The sequence below is a fragment of the Molothrus ater genome, chromosome 2 (genome assembly GCF_012460135.2).
Source record: "Molothrus ater isolate BHLD 08-10-18 breed brown headed cowbird chromosome 2, BPBGC_Mater_1.1, whole genome shotgun sequence".
Classification (NCBI taxonomy): domain Eukaryota; kingdom Metazoa; phylum Chordata; class Aves; order Passeriformes; family Icteridae; genus Molothrus; species Molothrus ater.
The window spans coordinates 112,262,550-112,282,976 of record NC_050479.2 but is presented as its reverse complement, the minus strand read 5'-3'; the positions used below and the strand labels follow the sequence as shown (position 1 = coordinate 112,282,976).

At 45.1% G+C, this 20,427-nt stretch overlaps 2 protein-coding genes across 3 annotated transcripts in view; one reads left to right on the top strand and one right to left on the bottom strand.

Annotated features, from left to right (window-relative positions):
* CRYBG3 (crystallin beta-gamma domain containing 3) overlaps positions 1–7,566 on the top strand; it is an 80,805-nt gene extending 73,239 nt beyond the window's left edge. Inside the window, 5 exon segments of the mRNA XM_036381089.2 lie at positions 98–237; positions 3,527–3,650; positions 4,874–5,032; positions 5,279–5,438; positions 5,947–7,566. Of these exon segments, the coding sequence (XP_036236982.2) occupies positions 98–237; positions 3,527–3,650; positions 4,874–5,032; positions 5,279–5,438; positions 5,947–6,035 (672 nt within the window). The 3' untranslated portion in view covers positions 6,036–7,566.
* A 737-nt stretch (positions 7,567–8,303) lies between these two features.
* Positions 8,304–19,201, bottom strand: RIOX2 (ribosomal oxygenase 2). Of its 2 annotated transcripts, none has more exons than XM_036381312.2 (10): positions 19,126–19,201; positions 16,389–16,824; positions 15,197–15,316; positions 14,525–14,653; positions 13,667–13,770; positions 11,779–11,881; positions 11,311–11,476; positions 10,831–10,919; positions 9,577–9,687; positions 8,304–8,547 (listed from the first exon to the last, which is right to left on the bottom strand). In XM_036381312.2, the coding sequence occupies exons 2-10, from the start codon at positions 16,818–16,820 to the stop codon at positions 8,386–8,388; spliced, it is 1,416 nt and encodes a 471-aa protein (XP_036237205.1). In that variant the 5' UTR covers positions 16,821–16,824; positions 19,126–19,201; the 3' UTR covers positions 8,304–8,385. The 2 variants fall into 2 exon arrangements, with proteins under 2 accessions (XP_036237205.1, XP_036237211.1); XM_036381318.2 differs by having other exon boundaries at positions 8,304–8,544.
* Positions 19,202–20,427: the final 1,226 nt, after the last annotated feature.

The following is a 20,427-nucleotide window of genomic DNA, read 5'->3' as shown; positions in this document are numbered from 1 at the left end:
TGAAATGGGCCAATGTGTGCATCATGTCTACCACTGAAGTTGTACTATTCCCACTAAAACTTTGTGCTTTTTTTTCTCCTCTTTCCTCCTGCCCCAGGTTTTTGCTGAGCCTTCCATCAGCCTGTTCAGCCTGGAATGCTGCAAGGGCAGAGAGCTGTACTTCAGTGGAGCAGTCAATTCTGTTCTGAATGAGGACCTTCACTTTTACACCCAGTCTGTGTGGGTGAGAAGTGGATTGTAAGTATGGAAGAAATATCCCGGTCAGTTTTGCACTGTAGGAGCTAACATTGTCTCATGATTATTGCCTTGTTCATAGGATGGTTTACATTCTTAACTTCTATTCTGAGGCACAGACTTTACAAGGCAGGTAGTGTAAACTTGGAGTGCCTTTATTAACAGGCTGTAAAATGCCAGCTATGAACTGCAGTGATTTAAACTACTGCAGTGGCTCAGGGAAGCTTGATGTGCTGACTGGCTGCCAGAGAAGCAGCAGCTCCTGAGGGGAGCTCAGAGTGGATCTGACAGCTGGAACAGTTATTTGCTTCTGTTATTAGTTTAACCCTTCTCCAGGAGTGTGAATGTACACCCAGGTTCTTCTGTGAAAACATTTTACATCTGCAGCAGTGACCTTCATGTCTCTCCCTTTCACCTTTTGGAAGAGCTCCCAAGTGTTCTGTTTTCAGCCAGGTTTTCAGCCTCCACACCCACAGCAGCAACAAATAACTTGCAACTGAGAGTGGCTGGAAACTGCTGTTCTCCTAATGGGACACACATTTCCTATGTTTATGTTTGACCTTTCCCCACCTTTTCCACATGGGCAAGGCTGTAATTTTCTTGAGAGAATAGTGAACATAAGCTTCCCAAACAGAGCTTTGCCAGTTCACAGCAATTCCCAACATTTGTGCCACTTCCAGCCTGAGCCTTTGCTGAAAATACAGAAGTGTGTGTTGTCTGGAAATTCAATCCCTTTGCCCCAGCAGTTGCCTGAAGGAAGGGTGATGGCCTTGGGACCCCGTGGCAAGAAAGCACAGGAGACTGAGTGCAAGAGGCCAGCCCCTCCTGCATCTTTCTGCTCTTTTTTGGGTGTCCAAGCCAGGTTAGCTGCCTCCCTGTCTCTGGGATAAGTTCAGGGCAGAAAGGCTGGGTTTCCTCTGAGATTTTTTCAATGCTTCCTAGGAAAGAGAGTAAAGATTTTCCCAAGGATGGTGTAACACAGCTCTGGAGGCTCCCCCACTTCAGACTCTGGTCAATGCTCTTTGCAAAGCAGCAGCTCAGCACCAATGGGCACTGCACCATCCCTTGTTATAGCTGGGTTACACTCAGCCTTTGCTCTGGCCCTTTGCCTTTCTCCCTTTGCCTTTCTTAGGCTTTCCCATCAAAGTTTGCAAAACCTAAGTTGGCAAAAAAAAAAAAAGTGTAAGGGAAAATATGGGTTTTTTGAAATGGGATGAGCCCTTTTCAAAAGGGCTTTATTAGTAAAAATTCTCACAACTTTCCTAATGGAAAAATTATCCCTAGCTAAAACTATGCTTTTTGCTCTAAACATGTGTGCAAATTCACCTGTGCACTTGGGTTTCAGTTCTAGTGCCCTCTGGTCATCTTCTTTGTGTCTGTACACTACTGAGGAAGCTCATCTTGCACTGATCCTTGTTTCATCTCAAACACTTCATGCTTCTATTGTGGGATTTTTCCTGAACCGGTGAAGCATAAAAATCTCTTCTGAGTTGTGAAAAATTGTGTTGCACAGCTTCACTAAAAGCAAAGTAAAAATCCTTGAGGGGGAAGTCTGAGCTGAGTTGAACTGTGCCAGAGATTTTTGGTGTGTTGATTTTTAGTGTTGATTTTCCCTGGTTTAGCTGTGTCATTTTCATTGCACCGTGTGCTCTGTTAGCCACAGAACACCACACCTGTTAAGTAAAGTATATCAGTGTATTTAACAGTTCACAGGAGACTTCCACAGGCTGTCCCCATCCCACACAGCACACAGGTAGCCTAAAGGCAGAGGGTGTCAGGTGACTGTGGGATGTTCTAGAGGGTTTGTTTGCTTTATCTGGGATTCAGAGTTCAGGAAGGCAGGTTTAGAGGCTTTTTTGTTCCTGGTCCCAAAGCCTGCCGTCAGCTTTGGGCAAATAGCAAAGATTTATGTAAGTACTCCTATGGCATCTTGCTGCCAGGCTTAGGTAAAAAAAAAAGGTAAAAGGCTCCTTCCTGCACCAACTGGCCCCCTCAGTAAGGCACAAACCTGGAATCTGCCCTGGCAAAGGGTGCTGGGGCTCTCTGAGGCGTGGGAGAGGTGGCACAGCCTGTGTGAGAGCAGAGATGGGGTTTGCCTGTGTCACTGAATGCCAGGAGGCCAACCTGGCTTCAGAGGGTGATCACTGTAAGTCTTTCCCCTCTGTTCCCTGTAAATGTCTGCTTTGGAACTGTGTTCCACATGAGACTGTTCATGCTCCAAGAGTAACGTTAACAGTGAATTCTCAGTGACTTGACAGAAACCATTGCAAGGGGAAAAAAAGCCAGGAATGTGTTCAGAGTATAAGGAAGACACAGGAGTGCTCAGGCTGCCCTGAATACCTGCTAGTCAGGAGGTGTGGACTTTGTTTGAAGAAACAGGGACCCAGCCTCATTGCCAGGCAGCTCTCAGCTGGCACAGTTGAGCCTCCATGGAGCCCTGAGCAGGACTGGCTCTCAGTTTCTCTGAGCTGTGGGCACTGGGCAAAAGCAGTTCCAGGGGCTGTGAGGCTGTGGGTGTTTTCTCAGTGACTCAGAGCACGGCCATCCCTCATGTTCCTGGCAGCTGACCTGTGCAACAGGTAACCTGGGAAACCAGCACTTGCTTTGTGCTCAGAGGAGTTAATGAGTCAGGCATTCAGGAGTCACTGTCCACACAGCAATGTGCTATTGATACAAACAGAAGGGATCTGTGCTCCTGAGGCTGCCTTTGTGAGCAGCATTCACTGAGCAGATGCCCAGATAACAAGGGGTCTGTATGAGCCACTGCTTTAACTGGGTGTTACAGGACTCAGCCACGTCCATGGTGTATTCATGACAGGAAAATCTGCTGCAGCAGGCTGTGGGGTTTGGAGTGAATACCTGTAATGTGTTTTCAGACAAGTGGAACTGTATAAAAAGCTTTAACTGTAACAAAAAATTATGAGATCCTCTCATAATTAATATGCACAACCAGGCAAAGCTGCAGGTTTCCTAGTGGCTCCCTAGTTTCCTAACACAGGCCTGCTGAAACCAGCATTATTCCCATCTGGGCTCATGCAGAGGTTCTCCTTTTTGTGGGGGGAAAAATGGAGAGGGAAAGGGGAGATGGGAAGTGTAGTTTATAAATTTTAGGCAGACAGACAGAAAACAGGTCTGAATTTCAACAGAAAGCAGTCATCCCACTGAAATGGATGGCATTTTGCAGCACACAAAGAGAGGCATCACTGTGGAGAGCTTTGGGGGCTTCCAAGAGCCCGGTTTAGTTTTGCTGTGGATAACAAGTGCTCTTTCACGTTCTGTTTTGTGTATCCAGGTGGATTGCCTACGAGGGATGCAATTTTTTAGGCAAGCAGATTCTGCTGGAGCCCAGGGAGATTTCAAGCTGGAGTGAACACAGTGGCTGGAAAGTGATTGGCTCCCTTCGTCCTGTGAAGCAGGTACTGGAAGACTGAGTGAGGAAAAGGGTTTTTTATGGACAGGGGTTTGTGCAGAGGTATCAGCACATTGGGGTGTGTTGTACTCCTTAAATCAGGCCTAATGACAGCCAGAGGACCCACTGAAGATTGCTGAAGCAGAAAATGCCTCTTGTAGCAGTTACTGAGATCTGTGTTAGGTTCCTAAAGGGAAATAATTTCCAGTTTCTTGGTGCCAAGTTTTGTTTTTCTGAATTTCATGTTCTGTGGATGCTCTGTTTTTACATTTTTGCCATATAACAATATAATGAGGAAACCAATTCCACACTGGCTTGTTTCATAATTAACATAAATGGAAACAAAAGCAAATTTTATTGTGCTGTAGCCTGGATTTCCAAAAGAGGCAAAGCTCATGCAGTTCCCATCAGGTTTTCCTTCTCTGTCTCACCCCAGGTAAATCCAATTTCAGTCTCATTCAAAGATTCAGGTCCCTAAACCACAAAGAGTAACTAAACACTGTCCTGATACAGGTTTTGTTTATGGATGCTTGGTGGGAGAGAGGCTTTATTGTCTGTATCTCAGGGTTTGTTTTAATATGGAAAAAAAGGAGATGTAAAGCTTCCAGAAAAAAAGCTGTGCTGGAGTTGGGGTTCCAACAGAGCTGTCCTTTGTAACTCCCTGCTCTTTATTTGCACTGAAATCAGTGAATAACAGAGCAAAAGCTCAAACCCTGCAGTAGCCCTGCAAAATCCTCTTTATTTTTGAGTAAACCAATAAACAGGGATACCAGCTCAGTGCCCTGTTTTCCATGTATGTTCAAAAACAGTGGTGCATTTCTCTGGCATATATTCCAGTTAGAGAGGGCTGAAGTTGCTGGATATGTAACTCAGTAAGTTTTGTGTCCCAAGAATTAAAAGCTTGTGAGTACAGCCCCTTTACTGCCCGTGGAACGAGTGAAATGTGCTGAACTGGGCATATTTGCAGATCACAGGAATTAGTTCTATAGCCATAATTACATTCTTTGAAAAAAGACCTATCTGCCATTGCTGTTTATAGCTGCCCATCTGCATGTGAAAAACCACTTACTGTGCTTCACATGCACGTTGGTTTCCAACCAAAAAATTACTGAACGTCCTCAACTGAGAACAAAGACTGAACATGGAGGGGGAGGATGGTGGAGGGGAGGCCCTCTCACATCAGTTTGCTTGGTATCTGTGTGGTAAATCTCTTCCCTCACTGCCCTGCAGCCAGCAGTGTACCTGAGGGTGAGGAACAGGGCCCAGGGCAAGTACCTGAGCGTGGCTGGGAGCCTGGCAGACGTCCGGGCGGCCTCGGTGTGCGCGGCCCCGCGCAGCTGCAGCGACTCCCAGCTCTGGCTCTTCTGCAGGGGCCTCCTCAAGTCCAAGGTGAGTTTCAGAGTGCTTTTCTGCTAATGCTGCCCTTGATGGTCTCTTATTAATATTTTTTAAAAAGCTGATGGTTTAACATTAAAAAAAGATCACCACCTTTGATCAAGCAGCTGGTCAGGTGTTGAATAATCTGTTCTTGGCTTGCTTCCCATGATGTACTGCCGTATGCTCCATGCCTGAGAGAAGTCAGGCACAAAAGTGAGGCTCTGTGGCCTGGATCTCACTGCTCTCCTTGTTTCTTAGGCCAACAATACTTGTCTGGATGTCATTGGGGGCAGAGACCTGCCTGGAGCCAAAGTCGCCCTCTGGACAGAACATGGGAGGGACAGGCAAAAGTGGAGACTCAATGAGGATGGAACCATCAGTTCATACCTCAGTGAGCAATTGGTGCTTGATATTAAAGGTATTTAAAAACAAAAACTCTCAGCTCACAGGTTTTACAGGTGTCTTTTGATTAAGGTTAACTTCCATAGTCCAGCTTTTTTTCCCCCCCTTTGTTCTTAAGGTCAGAAACTGAATCCTACATTTCCTGTCCAGTTGTTTGCAGAGGGACAAGAAACAGCAGGGCAGGGAGGAACCTTTCTCTTTTGATTCCAGAGGTTTATTTTGATCAGATCAACTGTTGTGCTTTGGGGAATTAAATAGTGCAGATGGCAAGGAGTGCAAGTTACAGAAGACAAAGTGGTGAAGGAAAATCAACCACAGAATAGCTCAGAAAGAGAAAAGGAGTTGAAAAAAGAAGGCTGGTTAAAATTGTCATTGCTCAGTTTTAGACACCAGCCCCCTACCTCATGGAATTCCAATTTTTCAGCTGATTTTCCTACTTGGTCACACTTCTCAAAGATGGTGTATAATTTTTGTGAGTATTTCTTTCAAAAGCTTTTCCTTCATGACTTTCTTTTATTTTTAAGGAGGAAATTACTATGACAAGAATCACATCATTATGAATCAGCCAATAGAAAACAGACCTTCACAGAAATGGGATATTGAAATATTGTGAGTAAAATCCACCCCACAGATGGACTTTTTGTGGGCTACCAACATGTAGAGGGGAAAAAAGAACCCAACTACTGAAGTCATACACCACTGGAACCATAAGCAGCAACTCCTCTCTCTTTTCCTTTGTGCCAAGCACCAGCTCCTAAAAGAACTGAATTTTGCACAAATCTGGAAGATGGGAGGTTGATCCAATGTCTCTCTGCAGAGAAGCTGATGCTGCAGAGGCTGTTCCTGTGAAAGTCACCATTGCTCTTCCTCTGAAGTATGAAAGGCAAATGCAAAAGAGCAGGCAGAGGTTCTGCAGCATGGGAAGGGCAAGAGATAAGAGGGGAAAGGCTCTTCAGAAATGCTGTCTTTACCTTCCTCTCACCCTGCTGGAAGCTCACTGAGGAGTGAATGCACTGATGAGCTTCAAGGAACTTGTGCTGGGCTTTTATGTCCCAAGTGAAACTGTTTAGGCTCCAAGCGATCCTGAATCATGTATCTCATTAAAATGCAATTTCTTTTGTTCATAAAGACACCTTTGGAACTGGAATTCCAGCTGAGCATGTGAAATGAGGCAATACAGGGGCCTTTCAGCCCCTAAGTGACACTGGTAAGCCTTTGTCTTCTCTGCTTTTAACAGCACCAAAACCAACTCACCTTGGCATGTATTCCCAAAGGTGCCAGCAGCTGCACTCCAGGGCTGGCTTCATGCTCCCAGCACAGCGTGGGCACATCAGGGGCACCGTGGCACCAAGGACAACTGATGGGCAGAGCTTGGAGTGCCAGGGCTCTCCTCAATTTCCACACTATGCAACCACAGCCATTGCTCCACCAGAGCCAGACCTCACTGACTGCAGGTGATGCTTGAAAAGTTTTTTCCTGGCTCAACCACAGCCCCTTGGAAGGCTGTGAACACCTGACATGGAAGAGAAGGCCCTGAGCTCCCTGGCTTCAGCAGCACTAAATTAATCTTCATTGAAAATATATTTTTTCCAGCATTTGTACATTCAGGGTATGTATTTCTAGGATTATTTAAAGAGTTCAGGTTAGCTGAAGACAGATATTTGAGATTCCAAAAGCTATGCCAGCTGGGCACTCAACCAGGATCATCCCCAAACAAAGACATAACTCGTAAGTTTGCCATAGAAGTAAAATATATGGATGTCTATTTTTGTATGAAATGGAGTTCTATATAGTACTATTTAAAAAAAATCTACTTGCACTTACTATTTTACATTCTAAAATTATCATAAATCTGCTGTTTGAGTAAGATCCTCAAATGTATGTATATATTTTTGCAACTAAAGCACTTGTTAAGCTTTTTTCCCTATAAGTCAGTACATCAAGTGTTTGCATGTGACTTTCCATATGAAATTTTAAAAGCCTGTGTAAAAAGTTGTAGTTTCTTAAATGAAGAATGACTAAATCATACTTGGTGTCTCCGTGTTACATAACAAAGTAAAGCAGGCTTTTGTACTTAAGAGACCTTGAATGTAAAATGCTAAAGCATGTATATTTTAACTGTATAAAACTTTTCAGGAGAAACATTTTGCCAGTTGGATTCTTTTTAAACAAACTAAATAATAGTTTTCAGCAGATGTTGAGCACATTCCTGTAAAGTATTTCTTTTCCAATAGCCAAAAAAGGGGGATAAGTATATTGAATATATGGCTGAGCTGTTACGTGAGATTGCATATTAAAAATCAATGAAGTATTAAAGTAACTGCACCAGACTCAGCAAAACCCATTCAAGAGAATATTGAAGATTGTTCAATATTCTTGAAGATATAGATTCCAGCTACAGGTTTTTGGGTTACTTTCACTTGAAATTGGTGCTGGGGGAGGTAGAGGATAAATATTATTCTTTGTTTATTCCAGGGCTGGCAGCATCTGAGGGAAAAGGGGTTTTCTTGGGCAAAGTTCCCTGTGGGAACAGCACATGCAGCTTTTACCAGGAAGCTTTTGTTCTGTCAGGGCAATCAAACAGCTTTTCCTGCTGGTGAACTTTACAAATGAAAAAAACAAGTTAATGTTTTATGCCCAAGGTTTTGGATGCTGTTCCATGTATATCTTTAGATGCCCTCCACATCCCAGCAGCTCTCCAGAGGGAAGGAGACACCACAGCACTGGGGGTACTGAGGAGTGCCTTCATCCAGCCACACACCTGGAGCTGTGGCTCACTTACCTGTTTTTCCCAGAAGTGTGGAATAACAGCTAACATTTGGCACCAGAAAGTAGCCAAGATAGTGCAATGCTTTGTTAGCACTACAAACCAGAGGCTGGATGGATTAAAAAAAAAACTAATTTAATAATCTCTTGGTCTCAAGAGATGCCTAATAGCCAGGAGCAGCTAATTCACAAAAGCATCAAAGAACTTCAATCAGACATTCAGTCCAGAGTGACAAGGCAAGGTTTTCCTTCTCTGCATCTGAGGTAAGGTTAAGCTCTTTAACAGTAACAGTGCTGCTGCTCCAGATCTGCTTCAGTGCATCCAAGTACGACAGAGGGAAACGGAGCCCGTGAGTCTGCTGGGGAAAAAGAGACAGAAAAACCCCTCAGCAAAGTGCAGTGACTTTATTATACACCAGTGTGTGAGGCTGGGGGAGGGAGCAGCAGGAATGTGCTCAATTCCCACCGCACACTCCTGTGCATGGGAGCAGCCCCCAAAAGGTAAGAGTTTTAGCCAGAGCTATTTTACTTAGAGGTAACTCTTCCATGCTGTAGCACATTTTACAAGGTAGGGATGTTTATGGCACGTGTGACATCCTCCTGTGGTTTCCACACAGAAGAAAAAAAAATTTAAATTTACCCTCTTGCTAACCCTGCCCATTATTTTAGCAATAATTTTAGAGCTTTATTTCTAGCTGACAGATGCAGTTTTTGGGCACAGAAGCACAGAGGGCCTTCATTCCCAAACTCTCTTTCTAAGGGCAGGAAGGAAGGTCCTGGGATATCTATGTGCAGCCCAGGTACCAGTGTCCAGCCTCAGCTCTAAAGGAGCAGTGAGATTTACCTGAAAAGGAAAATAACAGCCTTGCAGCACTGGCCAAGCCAAAGCCAGGCTGTGCTCTGCCCTGCCTCTTTGCTGGAGTTGTGCAGACCTGAATTACATTTCAGAAGAGCGAGTTCTTCACTCCCAGTGCTGCCCTGCCCCAGGCTGAAGCGAGCAGCCCTACACAGGGTGTTCCAGTGGATACAGGAGCTAACACAGGTTTAATGTGACAGAAATGAGGTGCAGTGATCCCCATGGAATGTGTGCTACAGCTGCAGCAGCCTCCAACAGCACCTGCTGAAGGACACACAAGTAAGAGAAGCTTTTAGTTGCTCCAGCAGCTTTGCTAACTGGGCCACGGGGCATGCACAAGATATCCCATTAGCATCTCAAATGTTTAATTAAGCATGAGATCACAGTACTTAATTCTACTATTCACTGCCTGTGTTGCAGTTTCAGCTCATCCTGGTACTCTGGGAATGGGCTGAAAAATTCTGGATGCTGAACAACACAGCCAAACCCACAGTGGCAAGATAAATTTTGGGGTGTGTTTGCAGGAACAAACCTGTGCCAGGCCGTCCTCACTGGCAGTGTCATCCTCTGTCCCCATCATGTGAGTTTCTCTCCTGTTCTTCAAGGAATGATACACATAAACCATCTCCCTGCAAATTTCATCCTAGAAGACAGCAGGAAGAAAATGGTCACAGGTGATCCTCACACTCACCTCACTCCAGTGCCAGCTCCTTAATTCCAGAGGCCACTGCTCCAGCAAGGAAAGCAACTCATCACCTTCTCAGCTGAATGACCAAAGAGCCACCTCCCACAGCAAGAAGGGACTCTGCAAAACACCTCTGAAAATTTATTTACAACCTTCTGCCTTAAAACTGACCCAGCTGGAGTCACAGGACTGATGCTCTGTAGAAAAAAGGCCATTTAAGGCACCTCTCCTGAAGAGTCTTAATGAACAGGTGTGCATCAATAAATCTCCAATCTGAGACTGATTTGTCTCTTAAAAATCACATGCCCATTATCAGTGCTTGGTCAAGGCTGTGCAATAAAATTGAAAAAAAAGTTTCCAAACCCTACACAGTCTCACAGCAATATGGACACAAATAAAATGGAGGAGAAAAATCAAAAAGTTATGGTATCTTTTTCTTGAAGGGACACATTCCACTCATAAAGAAAAAAACAAACCAAAAAAACAACCCCCAAAAAATAACCAACCACACCAACAACCCAAAAAAACAAACCACTTACATGATAATCCTCTGCATGTGTTTCTCCTCCCCCATTTTTTTAAGATAACAAAAAAACACTTCTATAATTTCCATACTAATAAACCCTCACAGTTAAGGAGCAGAGTAAACACAGAATGATGCAAAATGCCAGTATCTATGTTGTGGAACAACTGGTAAGTACCACTGTCACCCACTAGGTACAAACATGACTCAGTAGAGGAGACTAAATGCAACCAAGAGAATTCCTCCTTCTCCTCAGGAACCCTAATTTTATAACTCCTTCATGTTCTTAAATACAAAGATTTTTTTCTAAATATCTATTATCCAGAGCTATAGAGGCCATTTGAGCTGCTGTAATGACCTACCCCACGTGATTCAGAATCACAGACAATCTAATTCTGTGCCTCCCTCCAGAAGGCTGGAATGTGCTCAGCAAACAGCCCCAGGATCTCCTAACAGCAATAATGGGATGCAGGATCCAACCAGGCACAACTGCACAACCCTTTTAGTACAACAGAGCAACAATTCACGTGCCCCCCACTCCCCACCCCAGGCATACAAGGTGGGCTCCTTGTACTTACAGCATTCTCTTGATCTGGCTCCACAGTGATGATAGCATGGTCTCTAAACTGCAGTCTGATTTTGCTATCTATTTTTGGCAATTTCCCACCTAAGAAGAATAAATTCTCCCTTAGAAAAGGACAAAGACCAGACGTGATACAAATTGAGCCCCCTGTGCACTACCCATTCTCTCGTAGCAAGATTTTTTGTTAACCTGTGTTTCCACAGCCATGAGTTCTCAAACTTGTGGTGGAAGGAGAAATGAGAAAGATTTTTAAATTCTAGGATAACCTTTATTTCAATCTAAGGGAAACAGGTCATCTCTCTCCTACCAGACACTGGGAATTGACCAAGAAAGGTGTGCAAACACACACAGAGCCAAGCCCCACACAAAGCCGGCCTAGACTGTGATGGAAATGGCCTGTCAGGAAATGCTACAAGTTTTAAGAGGCAGACTCAGGCCCCACCATCACATCAGCTTTGGGAAGTTCAAACTCTACCTGGAGTCAAAGGATCAGAGTCACATCCCAGGCACGGCGGCAAGCGGTGCGTGATGAAATCCTTCTTCATGTCGGATGATCTCAGCTCCCTGGAGCTCTCCAGACTGTCTGCAAGCCTTCTCAGAAGGCTGCTCAGCTTTTTGGTGCAGTCAGCTGTGTTCACCTGCTAAACATCCACAAAGGATTCAAGGTGAACAGACCAGGCCTAAAGCAGTGCAGCAAAGCAGTGAAAATCTGGACAATCCTCTTTTATCTTTGTTCAGTCCCAAACCAAGTTTTGTTTCTTTTAGACATTCCCCATGAGCTGTTCACGCATCAAAGCTGAAGCAGCAGGACAGGACCACCGTAAGGAAGTTCCAGAACAATTCACAGCTTTACTGACTTAAAGATTGAGAAGCTTGGCCTGACAGAACTTTTTCTGACAGATCACCTGGATGCACCATTATTCCCTGAGTCCCACCTACTAACCATGAGCAGTTGCCTTGGAATGCTTGTCCTGAATGCCATGTCCTGTTTTGCTGTATCAAACACCAGGCCAGGGATTGCATCCAGTAAGAAATCTCCCCATGAGCTGAAGGACAGGAAGAAGAAAAAACATTACTGAAATAGTTCACTGCAACAAAACACATATCTTACTTTTTGTTCCTAACTAGTGTTAATATATAAAACAATTATTAAAGTCTCCTGGTTTTTTTATCATGTCTACTCAAATGTTTCACTGTCTGCCACCCAGTGGGAAGAAAGAACTCTGGCCAATAAAAGGAATAGGACATTTACTTCTTAGTGCTTCTCTTGCCCTCACTTTCCAAATGTCTCCAGCTACCCACTGCTTTTCCAAACTGCCCTGCTTATCCCACACGTGCACACCTCTCTGCCTGCTGGGATCTGGGCCAGACAAACTCTGCTTACACAGAGATGTCCCTTTTGTCTTGGTGCCTAAAAATACCTGCAAGTGCCACCTCCACAGCTATTTTCAAATTCTCTTCAATTTTCCAAGGAAATGTTTCCACATCATACTTCCACCTACAAGCCAAATCAAAACACCAGGACTGCTGCTTATTTTACCTACACTTGCTGACAGCAGGGCCAGAGGAAGGCTCTTACACTTCACTGCCAATAACCTTAATGGATGATGATTCCACTTTTTAACTTGGGAAGAAGAGCAGTTTTGAAGCTTTTGCTGCTCTCTGCTCAGCCATGGCAGACATCCCCAGGGAATGTGCTCCTGACAAGTCACGCACTGGACTGGCCTGGGCTGGTGCAGCCATGGAGAAACTGCACTGATCCTCACAAGGCTGCAGATCTCCAGCAATCCCATTACAAGGAGCTGAATCCTTGGCTTCCCAGCACCCAATAAATCCCTAGAGATCCAGCTGGACAAACCCTGCTGTGCACACTGGCCACAGGAAGAGTGACCAGCAGCACTGACACCCTGGGCTTCCACAGTGGCACAGCTGGTGGTCAGAGATTCATCTCACCTAAAATATGCCCAGACTGGTTCTACCCTGTTTTGCAGCTAACAGAAATCCTTCCCAATTCCTAAATCAGGCCAATAATTCCAAGCCCAGCACCTGAGAGCTGATAAGGTGGCAATAACAGCATTTTCCCCTGTGTGATAACAATGTTTCAATGGGGGGGACAAGGACCTGACCTGTGTCAAAAGAAATCTGACTCTCATGCATGGGGTAGAAAATTAAAACCACAGATTAGCAGAGAATATTTGCATGGAAGAATTTGTCTAAAGAGGTGTGGGTGACCATCAAATACAGGAGGAAAGCTGATAAAAGGAATAACCCATGGCTCTTTGTCTGGATTATGAAATGAACAGCAACTTCGGCCACTGCTGAGGGTTTTTTTAAAGACAACAGTGAGTTTGCAGATGCAACGTTATCTTCCACATTAAAGTCTCCAGCTGCTAAATAATAAATAAAGCAATTAAAAAGCAATCAAGCTTGATGCATGAAAACCTGGCAAAGAGGCTGCTTCAAATAACAATGGTCTCACTCCCCTCCTTCTCCCAAACCCCAAAACTTCAATTACTGCTACTTCAACACTTAGATTCTGTCCCTAGCAGCAGGGCACCTATGTAATAGTGGGGTGTCTACCTATATTCCATGTCAGCACATCCCTGGGGGGAAGCTGACATGCCCTGGCCCTGTGGTACCCACAGGAAAACAAACCACACGAGGGCTGAATGGGATGAACACAGCAAAGACCCAAGCAGAGCTCATTACAAGGTTATTTTTTTAAGAAAAAGGACATCATTTCTTTGAAACACCAGCTTCAGGTCTGTACTATACACAAACATCACCTGGCAGAGGAAAGCCATACAAAAGAAGAAATAAAGAGGAATTACTTGTTTTGGTAGGTGCTGATGGTCACGTGTGTTGAATGGGAGATGCCATGAGGAGTGTCAGCCTGGTGAATAGTCCCTCTTGGGAAGTACAGCAAGTCACCTGGCTGCAGGAAAATGACAGAGAATTCATACATTTAGGCCACTTGGTCAAACCTTACTGTAGTCCAGAGAAAATAACTCTGAGCAGACACACTGACAATATATATTCTTTAAAAATCACAACACTGAGCAATTCTCCAATGTACACTTTAAGAACATAAAGCACTCTAAGCCTGAAGTCCAGCACCTCAAATTTTCCAACCTACTGTCAATATTTGCTCTACACCTGTCAGCAAACACGAGCTTTTAACATGCTAGAACATGCACAGTCCTGCTGAGCTGCAGGAAGGGGACAAAGACTCAGCAGAGATGAATCTGCTGGTAATTCAGTGCCCTGGGAATTTGTTCAGATCATATCAAAAGAAAAGGCCAGTGTTTCACAAGAAAAGTCAAACAGTCTGGAAATTTTAGTTAAAACACTTAAAAAAAGAAATAGAACCTTCCTCCTCCCTATCTTCTCACCTATGTAAATTAAATATCTCCACAGAGAATAACAGAGATCGGGGAAGTTGAGACAAGAAAGACGTGCAAAGCACATGAAATTGCCTCCACAAAGGAAAAATCAGTTTACTCATGGCTTGTCCTATAAACACCAGCAAAAAGAGAAAGATTATGAAGCAATACTGATGAAATCTGATTCCATTTTAACCTTATGGTCCTTAAACTTGGTCACATCAGCTACTTCTAAGAGCCTACCAAGCATGATTACTTTTCTTGCTACCACATCCCAGCCCACCTGAAGCAGTTAGATTATAATACCTTTAATATGAATTCATGTGTGGGACTCCCAATCCTCTCTTCTGGCTCAACGTTGTACTCCCGAGCCAAAGGCACTGTTGGTTTGTAGAGCCTCCAGTGCTTCTCTCCTTCCAGCTGGAGGATGAACACCTGCAAAGGACCATGAATCCAAATTTTCTGGGGGGGCTAAGGAAGCCCTGCTGCCCCTCACACACCCAGCTCACCAGGTATTTTAATTTATCCTCTGACTTGCAAAGTCTGTGGAACCAAGCCAGAACCAGGGCCAGAAATACTGGCAGAGGTTGCTTTTCTGACAAATACAGATTTTCCCCTTCTCTGCCCTCAGCTACTCCACAGCACAGCAAATACAATTCCTTTCACATCACCTTGTAGATATCTAAATGCACAAATTTACATTTTAACTAAATTCTTGTACTTTATTTAGAGACAACAGAGAGTTGTGAAGTGTGATCTGTTTTATCCTGAATTTCAGAATCCCTGTTCCTCTCCAGTCACTTAAACTTAGGCATTACTATTAGTACAAAAATATATCAGGAAACACTTGCAAATAATTACCCTAAGTTTTCAGTGGAAAACCAGAACTCTTTCTAGAATGTTTATTGTGGGGGAGAGGTGGAAGCACACACAGAGGAGCCCAAAAAGGGTCCCACAGACAAGGGGATGTTGTCCTACCTCGACATCATCGTAGTGAGGGGGAAGGCCCTGAGACCCCTGGGGAGTGATGTAAACATTGGAGCCCACCAGAGACCCAAAGTAACACTCCAGCTTCTCCTGAATCTTCCACAGCTCCTCCTATTTAAAAAAAAAAAAAGTTGCTGTTAGTACTGAAGAGCTCAGCCAAGCCTGGCTGCCACCAGCCCATCACTGGGGAAGAATGGCGACATCCCCACAGGAACACACAGCCTGGGAAGCAGCTTCTCCCCAACTGCACTAGCAAAGGAGATCTGCCATGAAAGTAATGGTAAGCCAAAAACTCTGGTGTCTCAACAGAATACTGATGTTTGCTCTCTTCCCTGTACCAACTTCAGACTGCAAAATCAGGCAAAAATGAGCCTAAACAGAATAAAGCACCCTCATCCCATCTGCATCAAAGACAGAATAACACAAAAGTTAGACACATTTTACAAGTGGCCCCAATTGTTCGTGCTCAAGCACAAACTTTACTCATTCATACCCAACATGTGACAGGGAAACATCAGGAGATGCCAATAACTGAGATCAGTCAGTGACATTACAGGTGGGACCCAGCTGGGTATTTGGGTCCTTATTTGGGCCTTAGACTGTGCTGACACCTTGGGACAAAAAAGGACTGCCTAAATCAAAGTACCTACAAGTATCCAAGTCCTTTACAACAGTGCAGCACCACTGTCTCCTTCCCATGCACAAAGATTGAGGACACTCAGCTAAAATGGGGTGGTCACTTCCATGGTGCAATTCAATGCTAATCCATTGGCAGGAAAGGTGGAGTGGCCTGGAAATACCTGACATGGTTTCACACCTCATCCTTGATTAAGGGGAAGTGGTACAAAAATCCCTGTTTGGACAAGGAAAAAGTGGGGAAGAAGAGATAATTTAAGCACAGATGCCTAATCATCAAATATGCATTTAAAAAGCACACTTAATATTACAGAAAAACACTACAGCATGAATCAGACTTTGTTCTTATTGCAGAGCACTGAAACGTGATGGCAGTGCAGAAATATAAACTGTGTTTTAATACAATTCATGTAAAGATTTCAGCAGGTCATCAATGCTAACCTCCCCTGGGGCAGACATGAAGCCATGTCTAGTGCCACTCAGCAAAAGCCACACTGCATTAATCAAGCAAGTATTAACTGCATTATTTACAATGAAACAATCCCACCTTAAATCTCTGAGGTTGATGAAACTGTATTGTTGCCTTCTTCTGGTCAAAATCCTTCCTCAGCTGCATGTAATTCACTCTACCTTCTTTATTTAAAACCTTTTTTTTCCCACTGACACACCTGCAGACATTCACATCTCGCCCGTAGTGCAGGCCCTGGCTGCACAGCTCCTGCAGGTGGGACAGCTGGAACAGGGACTGGTAGTAAGCAGCCACCAGCTCATCATTCCTCTGAACAAGCAGTGGCTTCTGCTCCCAGTAGTCCCTGAAAAACTCCTCTTCCTCAATGGGAGAGATCAGGCTCCTGAAGAGGCTGTCTGGGCTCTCAAAACTCAGGACTGATGGAGAAGCAGCTGCGTCCAACTTGGGCTTTTTGCACTGAGCCTGTGTTTCCTTTGCCACGTCTGCAATCTTCCCTCCTTTCTTGGGCATCTTCCTGTCCAGGGGGAGAGAAAACCAGAACAATCAGCCTACAACACAACCTCAAGAGATCACAGCCCAGGGCAGCAGCTCTTGCCCTACCCAGGAGGATATCACAGTATATTGGGCACACCTGTGGCTTCAGGGGTCACTAATTGCTCCCAGCCTTCTCCCAAACCTCAGCAAATTCCAAAGGGCTCTGCTGGGAGCTCACAGGAGCTCACACCCACGGCTGGGTTTGTACTAAAGAACATGTGATGGAACCCAGTGGATCATTACCACTGCAGGAACTCACCCACACAAAGAACCTGTGGGCAAGTGGACATGTAGCAAGAGCTGCAAATTATTTTTTAAAAAATCAACTCATCTTTAAGAGATTGATTGGCAATATGCAGAGCAAGGTAGAGAGAGGGGGCAGGATCAGAAACTTGTATTCTTATTACAGTTCCTTCAACAGTAACAGTTTACAAAAGAGGGAACATTTATGCATTTCTGTTGATGCTATGTAATTACTAAATCTACAAGCTTAAAACTTGTAAAATTGTACCACTTTAAAAACCAAAATGCCAAGATTCTGTTTTGATTTCTGCCAAGCTGTCAAACTTTGTGGTTTATGTAGAATAAAAATAATTCTTTCATACAAGTGCAGATATTTAATTTTAAAGCTGAAAGTCATTTACTTTGTTTTTCCACAGTATGTTGTGTAGAATTATGCAAGAACAAAAGAGTCAATTCACAAATGGTTTAGCTGCCAAGTTCTCAGGAAAGTTAAGGCACAAATCGAGTTAGCAGTAGGTCTAAGCCATGTGCAGACAGACTTGCCTGGAGTCTGCTCCAGCATTTCCTCCCCCAGAGCAGCAGCAGCAGCCTGGGGAGCTGAGCTAAGCATCCGAGGATGAGCCAGCCCAAGGCCTGGAGCAGCAGAGCCTGGCAGCCAAACCCAAAGGGACTCTGGGCATGTCTGAGCGAGTCTGAGAAGCCAACCCACGAGCAGTCAGAAAGAACATGCTGATGCTTTCACTGCTGACTAAAAATGGCACCTTTACTCCCAAAAGCAAATGCTATCAGTGTACTGAGATGCTTCTGCCAGCACAGATCCCTCATCCTGAAACCCAAACTCCAGTTGTGGGTGGTACTTCCAAGCAGCAGGAAGTTCTCCTGTGCAGCAGGACACCCTGCAGGTCCCCCAGCTCCTGGGCAATGCTTCATCAGCAGTTCCTGGAGCAGCCTGTCCCTCAGCAGTATCCTGTGCTCACCTCAGTCCTGCAGGAGGGAATTCACCTCACCACCTTCCCAGCAGGATGGACATTCCCACCTGCAAAAAGCCACTGTACTACATGAGGCAAGGGAATGCTTAAAAAATTAAAGACTGAAAATTAGTCCCTGCTTGGCAGCAAGATCTGAAGATGCTGATGGCATTAGGATCTAGAACTGGTGTTCCCCAAATGTCAGGAACACAAATGCAACCAACCCTGATTTGATGGTTTTGAATTCCAGACCTAAAGGCATCATTTCAACCTCTCAGCTCGCTCAGATTAATCCAATGAAGTTAAATTCAAATATGTACTGTTCACAGAACTCTGCTTCATTTACACCATGTGCTTCTCTGTAGTGTTTGGTTATTTATTACAACTGCAAACCCAGGACTGGTTTGGGTTGGAAGAGATCACCTTTCACACAATCTATTTGGTCAAAGCCTTATTCAACCTGGCCTTGAACATATCCAGGGATAGGGCAGCCACAACTTCTCTGGGCAAGCTGCCACGGCCTCACTAACCTCACCAGAAAAAATCCTCCCTTATATCTAATCTAAACCTACCCCCTTACAATGTAAAACCATTCCCCCCGTCCTGTTGCTACAGGCCCTGGTAAAAACTCTTTTCTGTCCCTCTTAGAGCATTAAAGTATCGAAAGGCTGCAAAAATATCCCTGGAGAGCCTGCTGAACCAGCCCAGCCTTCAGCGTGTGCTCACAGCAGAGGCGCTGCGGCTCTCTGATCATTTTGGTGGCATCCTCTGGACTGGCTCCAACAGCTCCCGGTGCTTCCCGTGCTGGGGACCCCGGAGCCGGGTGCAGCTCTCCGGGTGGGGTCTCACGGGGCAGGATCCCCTCCCTCCCTCCCTCCCTCAGGCCACGCTGCTTTGGGTGCAGCCCGGGACACGATCCGAGCAGCACAAGGGGCTCGCTCCGTGGGAAGCAGCGGGAATACAGGCGGGCACGGCGGCTCCGGGCACACGCGGTGGCTCCGGCACACGCAGCCCCGCCGCCTTCCCCCTTCCCCTTCCTTGCCCTGGCCTTGCCGCAGCCCCGCACTCACCCTGCGGGCGGGAGGGAGGGGATGGATCGGGTCGGACCGGATCGGACCGGATCGGAGCGGAGCGGGCTGGGGCCGGGCTGCCCCCGGGCAGGATGTGTCGCTGCCGCGCTGGGTGTCACGGGAGGAGGCGCTTCCGGGCGGGCGGGAGGAAATGCGGCGCTGCTCCAGTGCAATTCCTGCGTGTATTCCAGCGGGAGCGCCACGGTGTCTCCGCTGAAGTTATTCAGAGGATTAAATGTTGCTTTGTACGCACAAGAGTGTCTAGGCTTTAGTTGCGCGATCTTTTCCTGGACCAAAATCCTGTTCCAGAGTCCCTCTGAAGCTCCCTCAAAGAAATCTTCAGAATCCTTACCGAGCACATGAAAAGTTCCAAAAGTATTGTTAATTACCTTTACTAAAGAGGCCTGTTAAGGGTTTCGTTTACACTGGCTAATGACATCAGAAAAATATGTTAGGTAGGCTTTGCTAAAGCTTTATTCTTGTGCACTGATAGTTTGAAGAACTATAAAATCTTTAAGAATGAAGTTGTCCGGACTTAAAAGTTTGCATCACCTACGCTAACACCCACAGGATGTTTTCTTCTTACAGATGGGTGTAGCAGCAGATGTTAAAAATAGTGAGGCCACATCCTGCACCTCAGCTGATGACAGAAATCGTGACAAGCTGTTATTTCTGCTCCAGAAATCCACAAAGTAGCCTCAGCATAACTGCCTGAGTGCCATCGGGATGAACACTCACCAAGGATGTATTTACATCATGCCTGTGGTGCTTTAACTCACAGTAAATATTGTGGGATATAAAACCCACGCATGGGACTGGCTGCAACACCAGCAGGAATGGAAATACTCGTGAATACCTTTTTAAAGACTTCCGTGCTGGTCTGCAGAGACACATTGACTGAAAGTATTTATTACCATACCTGTCAGGAAGTTAACACACACCTCGCAGGGTCATGGGAGCTTAGCCAGCCCTCTAGCACCCTCTAGACAAGAAATAGTTTGTTGAAATACTGTCTGTTATCCTTTACTATTTATACAAGCAATAGATTTTTTTAAGCATAATTTTTCCTGATATCATCCCTGTCACTGCATTAAGAAAATAAAAATTATATGCTTTAATGTAAAAGCATGCAGTTAAATGTCATCATCATTTACAAGAACACGTAGAGACTGGACAAGGGGAATGGCTTCAAACTGAAAGAGGGGAGGATTAGATCGGATATTAGAAAATAAAAATTCTTTACTGTGAGTTGGTGAGGCCCTGGCACAGGCTGTCCAGAGGAGCTGTGGCTATCCCATCCCT